The sequence below is a fragment of the Pinus tabuliformis genome, chromosome 1_1, assembly GCF_031772625.1.
Source record: "Pinus tabuliformis cultivar Carrire ecotype Pingquan chromosome 1_1, CPIR1, whole genome shotgun sequence".
Classification (NCBI taxonomy): domain Eukaryota; kingdom Viridiplantae; phylum Streptophyta; class Pinopsida; order Pinales; family Pinaceae; genus Pinus; species Pinus tabuliformis.
In genome coordinates this window covers 764573979-764582429 of record NC_142297.1, presented here as the reverse complement: position 1 = coordinate 764582429, position 8451 = coordinate 764573979, and the positions used below count along the sequence as shown (strand labels likewise).

At 33.3% G+C, this 8451-nt stretch overlaps 1 protein-coding gene across 1 annotated transcript; it reads right to left on the bottom strand.

The window, feature by feature from the left end:
• Positions 1-4809: 4809 nt before the first annotated feature.
• Positions 4810-6758, bottom strand: LOC149216268 (uncharacterized). The gene has a single exon (XM_089391172.1). It carries the CDS (start codon positions 6252-6254, stop codon positions 4956-4958), a length of 1299 nt encoding a protein of 432 aa, XP_089247298.1. The 5' UTR covers positions 6255-6758; the 3' UTR covers positions 4810-4955.
• Positions 6759-8451: the final 1693 nt, after the last annotated feature.

Genomic DNA, 8451 nt, shown 5'->3' with positions numbered 1-8451 from the left:
TTCTCTCTTTCCTTGAACAAGTCCAACCATATTTCTCTTTCTTGATCCTTCTTGATAAACCCTAGACACCTTAACACATCACCCTAGCCTTTAGCTACCCTTTCCACCTGCTTTCCCACCTTAAAAACCTCCAAAACTGCTCACGGCATCCTCTTGTAGACCTCTTGTAGATCCCCTATAGTCTCCTGTAGATTTTCCTGTAGGTGTCTTTTTGAAGTCTGATTGTAAGAAAAACCTCCAGAAGGCCACCTAGGACCTCCTAAGACCCATCTACACCTTCCTACACCTTTTCAAACTCCCAGGTCTCCCTCCATCGCCACCTAATTACTGCCACATTCACAAACAAATAAATTACATGCACGACAATTTCACCTAAAAATACATAAAAATCCAAAAAGATGTTTTTTCCTCATTTCCTTCTAGAAATAGCTTGAGTAGATGTTGTTTAATTCCTAGATTAAGTAATGGCATTCATTTCATGGTTTGTATCTCTCTTTCTGCAAAAGTAGGATTAGTTGGTTAATTAGGATTTGCTAGGTTTACCTTGCATTTCAGTCTTCTTCTCCTTTCTACAAGTAGAGTAGCATCTGTAGAGTAAGCTTTCCTTTCTTTCATCACATATAGAGCTTCTTCTAGAATCCATAGAAGTTGGCTTGAGCTCCTAGTGATCTTGCGCCAGTTGACCAAGTGACAGTCTATAGTAAGAACTGGTACTTGTGCATACAGCACCCTCGCTTCCAAGTTTGTTACGAACTATCAGGTTGATAAAAGTAAAGTAGGAAGCCCACGAGTTGCAACATTATTGCTACAATTCTACAACCTAGTATGAGGGAAATGTGTAAGTATGTATGTATGTGGTCAAAATATACCTTATCATATACCTTGAATTTGAATGGACCATAAATTTTCCTTCCAAAAAAGTTACCACTTTAAAATTAAAAATTATGTAAAATTTTAAACATCTTTACTCTTTACTAAATTTAAAATCGTTTCTTAAATCAAAGGAAAAAGGTTAATGTAATAAAAACCAAAATATTTTAATATTTCATTTAATTAGTTTTTTATAAGATGAATCTTTAAAAAGAAAAACCATCTCTTATGGATATATTAAAACTTTTAAAGGCATAAAATATTTGCACGTCAAAGTTGTAATAAAAATTGTAATATTTGAAAATATTAGTTTAATGTTATGTTATTATACATCATTAAATCTAATATTAATATTAAAATTTTATTATTATTATTATTATTATTATTAGGATTAAGAAATTTTATATTAATATTAATATTATTAAATTTAATAATTTTGGATTAATATAATATAAAATTTGTTATATTATAATATATATTAATATATTAGGATATATGTTAGCTCCAAATATATATGGGAGGGAAGAATACAGACTTTGAGTGATAGAGGTGGAGACATAGAGGGAGTGACAAGGGAGAGATGGAGTTAAAGTGAGGTTGAAGTGAAGAAAGAGAGAAGAGAGGACAAAGAGGGTGATAGAAGTGTAAGAGAGAGAGAGAGAGAGAGGGAGACACAAAGATGGAGGGGGGAGAGAGATAAGGAGAAGATGAGGCAGATAGTGACATGGTTGGAGAGAGAGAGAGAGAGAGAGAGAATGATGGGGGAAGAGAGAGGTAGGAGAGAAAGGGGGAGAGAGAGCGGAGAAAAAATAGAGGGAGAGAGAGATGGAGTTGGAGGAAAAGATAGGGTGGGAAGAAGAAAGACATCAAGAGAGAAAGGTGGATAGAGAGGGAGTGACAAGGGAGAGATGGAGAGAGAGTGTGCATGTTTGGCGGTGAGACAGAAAGATAAAGAAGGAGAGATTCAGAGAAGGATAGAGAATGAGAGAGGGAGGGAGATAGTGACAGAGTTGGAAGAGGAAGGGAGAGAGATTGGGATAGGGAGAGAGAGAGAGAAAGAGATGAAGGAAGACATAAAGGACTTGAGAGAGATAAGGAGAGAGGCATGGAGAGAGAAAGATGGAGTTAGAGGAGGGGAGAGAGGGAGGTAAGAATAAAGACATAGAGAGAGAAATGTGGAGGGAGAGAGAGGGAGTGACAAAAGAGATGCAGAGAGAGGGATAAAGGAGAGTAGGATGGAAGAGAGATAGAAAGGGAGACAAAGAGAGACAAGGGAAATAGAGAGGGAGGGAGACATGGAGAGGGAGGAAGATATAAATAGATATGAAGAGACAATATGTATGTTTACAAGGTGATATAGAGAGACATATAAGGATAGCCCGAGGGAGATAGAGATATAGATGGAAGGTGGAAAGAGGGAAGAAGATAAAGATAGAGAGACAGAGGGAGGGAGAGATAGATAGATAGATATGAAGAGAGAGAGCATGTGTGTTTGGGGGGATAAGATAGAGAGACAAAGAAGGAGAGATGGAGGGAGATATAGATATAGATGAAGGGAGAAGAGAAAGGGAAGAAGATTGCTTGCACTAGATGCATTGAATTCAATATAGATGCTGATTTCTAAACCTATTTTATTTCTTGCACTAGATGTGTTGATTTCTGTGTAGATGTTGATTTCTAACTATATTTGATTTCTTGCACTAGATGCATTGATTTCAATGTAGATTTTGATTTCTAATTCCATTTGATTGCTTGCACTAGATGCATTAAGTTTAGTAAAAATGTTAATTTCTAATCCTATTTGATTGCTTGCATTAGATGCATTGATTTCAATATAAACGTTGATTCCTCATCCTATTTGGTTGCTAGCAATATATGCATTGATTTTAGTGTATTGAATTCTAATCCTATTTGATCGCTTTCATTAGATGCATTGATTTCAATATAGATGTTGATTTCTCATCCTATTTGATTGTTTGGATTAGATGCATTGATTTCAGTGTAGATGTCGATTTCTGATTTGATGTACCTAGATGTATGGTGTATACATTAATTTCAAGGTAACTAGATTAACATTGTGCATTGATTTCAGTGTAAGCACAAAAAAATTATTGATGACGTGCATTGATTTCTATGTTACAATAATTCAACCATAAATAAAATACTTGAATTTTCATCTCGAATAATTTTTTCACTTAATTGAAATGTTTGCTTCTTGGAACTATAAACTATTTGTAGTTGACTACATTCTTATTATTCCCATTTTCCATCATTCAACATTGTTAGTCAATTTTCATTCAAATGAGGTAATATAAAACAACTACCATTGAAATTTACTCAAGGTTTAACACTCTATATGTCACAATGATTGACTTTGGAGAAAGCTACTATTAATATTAGAAAGCAAGAGAGAAAAGGTATGATATTTACTACAATAGTGTGAGTTAAAGATTTGAATGGTCTACAATTTCAACTTCACTTTTCATATGATCGATATGAAAATATAGAAAAATTAACAAGTGTGATAATAAGAATAGCAGAAGAAAATATTTTGAGATTGATCACAATAAAGACTAGTCATAATTGACTACATTCTTATTATTCACATTTTCTACCATTCAACACTGTTACATTATCACTTCGTATTCAAAATTTTTATTTCGTCAATATTCATTGCTCAAGCTATTTACAACCTCTATCATCCCAAAAAACTGAGGTTATTAGGAAAATTTAAAATTAAAATGACTAGATTAACTTTAGACATATTTAACATATTTAAAATGATTAGAAGAATTAGATGTTCCACATATTTTTTGTGATCTCACATGACTGAAACTAGCTTAGATCCACATTAAGCCTAGATTTATCAAGCACTGAGAAAGACCAAATTTATCGAGGTACAAACCTTTCCATAAATTTTGCACTAAAAAAGAGGTTTGCACCTCGAGAGATCTCATCACTCTTTGCCCTTGATAGATCTGAGTTTAGATGGATCTAAGTTAATGGTTAATAAATTTGTTACTTTCACCCTTAAAACTGTCATTTCAAATGCTTTGTATATTTTATTTCATTTATTTGCATACCATATAGATTGTAATTTCTGTCATTTCTAATGCTTTGTATATTTTATTTCATTTATTTGCATACCATATAAATTGTAATTACTTTCATTTACATAAAAAAAAGGTTTTTGGATGTGAAGATGTTCTATAACTGTAATAAATTATTACTTTATGTACATTGTAATTACTTTCATTTACATCCAAAAAAAATAAGGTTTTTGGATGTGAAGATATTCTATAATTGTAATTATAATGCATTATTACTTTATGTACATAAATTAGTGATAATTTTGAATTCTTTATAAAGGGGATTTAAGTCTACAGTGAAATTTAGCAACAAAACTCTACTCAATAGGGTTAGGAAGTTGAGAGCTTGATATATGTGTGAAAAGTTAGGAAGTTGAGAGGTTGATATATGTGTGAAGATGTATGTGATGGTATGACAAAAACCTCATATTTGTCTAACTTATTTCAAATATAGTAAAGATGTTGATTGTACACATGATCATATTACATAATTTATGCAAGTTGAATCATATCTAGGTAATTACAATAATGTTGTAATATTAATATTGTAGCCATTTCTATTAATAGATATATATAGTTATCCAACTTCATTTCTCTATAATCACATAATATATCTCTCATTTATTTGATCATTTAAAATTATATAAAAAACAATTGTTTATTGCGGACTTGTTATTTTGGAAAATTTCCAAAAATTTTATATTTACTTAAATATTTCCCATATGAACTGCTTGTGAATCAATAACATATGTATAATTTTCAGATTTTTTTTTCCAAACAAATATAAAATTTACAAATAACATCAAATAACTCAATCCAAACAAAATTATGAATGGAAACATCACCACTGCAATATTGCACTTATTATTGGAAATGAAATTAATATACATATATACACTTCAGAAGGCAGTATTAAAAGAAATACACATCTAAAGCAAAAGTGTACACATCATGACTTCGATACATGGATGAGCGATTTCCCCAATCTAATGAACATTAATGATAGTTATCAAAACAACCGACAAGGCCGGTTTTCAAACGCCGCCGCAGTTGGTCGAGCACTCCATCAGTCCATTGGAGTTTGGGACAATCACGAGCATCAAGCGCCTTCAAAGAGGTACAACGTTCAACACCTGGCAGCTCTCGTATCTCATGGCAACCGGGAACATACAGTCTTCGAAGCTTGCTGAGGGAAGCCAGCCCATTTATTCTCTTGAGCTTGTAACATTTAGAAGCCTTCAAGCTCTTCAAAGATTTCAACGCCTGAAGACTTGGCAGCTCCTCTACTTCTTCACACCCACTTATGTCCAGCTGTTCAAGCCTGGCCAGATCGGGGAGCCCTTCTATTTCCCTCAATGTATTGCAATAACTCAAGTCCACCGATTTCAGAGTTTTTGGCATTGATCCAACCTTCACCAAATCTCTACAAGAGTAGATCCAGAGATGTTGAAGGTTGGGACAGACGCATTGACCACAGGATGCCTCCGATCTACCGGCCGCGCCAAGCAATCTAGCGTTTCTTTGTGATATCATATTGATGGCCACTCTGAATGACAGTTCCTCCAACGGACAATTGCATACTCTTAAAACTTCGAGATTGTTCATCTTCTCCAGATCTTGTAATAAGGACATTATCCCACAGTCCATTATGGTCAACTCTGTCAACCGATTCAACAATTGATAGGAACCAGATCGAATTGGCCGTGGAAAAGAATCAGATCGAGCTGGCAGTTGAAAAGAATTTGTGGACAAACATTTCAAATTAGGAGAATCACGGAGCCACAATTCCTTCAAAGTATTAACCTGATTGAGACAAGTAGGTAGCTCTTCCAACCAATTACCTGCTAATATTAAGTTCGTTTTTGGACATAACCTTAGATTATAGATTAACTCCTCCTTGATCCCTGCTCTTATGAGTACATCTTTGTAACGAGAGGTAACCAAAATGAAGCTATTGGAACTAAGGACATCCCAGATTGGCAAAAGGGCATTCATTTGAACAGCATTATCTATATCATCTAAAACGATAAGATATTTTCGACTTTTGGAAGATAAGATATGCTTTTTAAGTGTATGTATACCTTGCTCAACAGTATCTATTTGCTCCTCCGATGGAGTCAGATCCTTGAGAAGTTTCCTCAGTAATGAAGTAGGAGAATTTTCTTTTACATCATATATGAGGCACGATCCACTGTACTCTGATTCTTTTTCTTTCAAGAATTCCTTGGCCAACTTTGTCTTTCCTATTCCGCCTGGACCCAAAATCCCCACAAACTTTGGCTTGCAGCCATGCATTGCCACCTGACTTTGTGGTTGCTCCCTAGGATGAAGGATGTCCCACCCTGTCGTCCCAGATTCTTTTTTGAGAACATATTTCAATCGTCTTTTCTCACGTATATCCAACACGCGTTCCACGACCTTACCCAATAACTCGTCTTTTCCGCCTTTTCCGCTGAATGGCAGAGAGTAAAACAACCAGTGAGAAACGCCTAAAGTTTATCACTAAGTGCTGAATGGCAGAGAGTAAAACAACCAGGGAGAAACGCCTAAAGTTTATCGATCTAAGTGCTGAATAGCACAGAGTAAAACAACCAGTGAGAAACGAAACGCCTGAAGTTTATCAATCTAAGTGCTGAGTTTATGTGGATAGATTTATAGAATATTTTAAAATCTGATTTTCAAAGAGATTATACAATGGATTTCTCTAGATTGTCATAATCTCAAATATTCTTGAAATCTGAATATCTCACAATGTGATTTTCAAGAGAGGTTATACAATTGATGTCTCTGGATTATCAGTTTCCAGAAAAAGTTATATAATTGATCTTTCATTTTCAAATTCCAAAATATTTTTGAAATTTGCACTAACCAAACTGTAATTTAATAACATAAAGCTAATATAATTGTTATTCCAGACATTTACCATGAAGATAATGTTAAAATATAACCAAATAAAATTTAATACAATTCTGAAAAAAGGGTTTTTTTTTCAGAACCAAAAAACATAATTTCTATAGATATTGAAGATAACAGATGTCTTCAAATGTTTCACAATATAAGAGAAATCTCCTATGATGCCAAACTGTATCCCGGCCAAGAGTTGGCACTTACAAAAATATATAAAGAAAAATTAACGGTCCATAGTCCATATACATAACCAGATATGACATGCTTGCATGACAAAGATGCATGCCAAATCAGAAAACAAAAAAGTAAAGTAGATGCCATCATAAGGTAATCTATACCATCAAGTTATCTATAAAGTGTAGATTAGCAGCATTCATCTCCCTAGATGATTAAAAGCAAAAAAAAACCATTAGTAGCAAGTAGTATTACAAAAAAAATATAAAAAAAAAGGAGAGAGTGGAGAAAAGGTAGCCGGGGAAAGGGAAAGTCTTCAATATCAATGACTTTCTGTCTAGGATAATTTCTAAATGTATTTTTCCAGTATTGCTATTTAAGTCCCGCTTGGATAGTTCATATGCATCTATATTCTGTACCCTGTCAACATGCCTGATAATGGAGTTGCTGAGTTGCTTCCATCAAAGATCGATCCTTTTCAGAGATCCAAATAATAATGGATTTGAGATGTTTACAAATCTGATGGATTTGAGATGTTTAAAATCTGATTATATGCTGGATAATAACTTTTGAATCTCCGTAAATATAAATAAAAAAAATATGCAGTAAATGTATGAATCATAAAAAAATCCCATAAAACCATGGCCTCAACCTTTGTATTAGTGGCACTACCTCCTCGCCAAACTTACAAAAAATTCTACCAAACTTAAAAAAAAATTAATTTTAAATATTTTTTATAATACAAAATTCATTTCCCCAGCATTATCAAACACTACTACAATTGTCAATTTTTTTGGGAAAAAAAATAGATGCCAATTTTCACGGTCACAATGCCTATTCCAAAAGACTATCGATTTTGTACTTTTCGAAGTAGATAGGTTACTATGGACGGACAATAATGGACGGTAAGGCTACTGGTGGACAGAAATATCTACATCATGACAGATGTTTCTGCTTGACATTAATGTTAGATTCGATGTATATGTTTGTTTATAGAGATTAGTCAAGATGACATATTTTACAATTCCACCAGCGGACTGAAATGTCTGCATTACGACAGATGCTTCGATGCTTCCTATATTGGTTAAATATTAGGAAATGGATGCTTCCAGAATCCATTTAAAACTAGGTTACAGTTGTCATGGGTGAAGCTATGATCCGGGACAATCAGAATTTCTAGTTTACCCTTAATAAGGGAAATTGTATTATCTCATGTTCCCTCTTATATTTGCATGATAACTCTCTTTTATCATATTGATTTCAATTTTTCATTTGTAATTATTAAACTATATTTATTTGTAATTATATTACAAATTTTAATAATTAAATATAAATATGTAATTTTAATTTTTTAGTTCCGAATAAAACAATATTTTAGTCGGAATTTTTATTATTATTTTGCATTAAAATA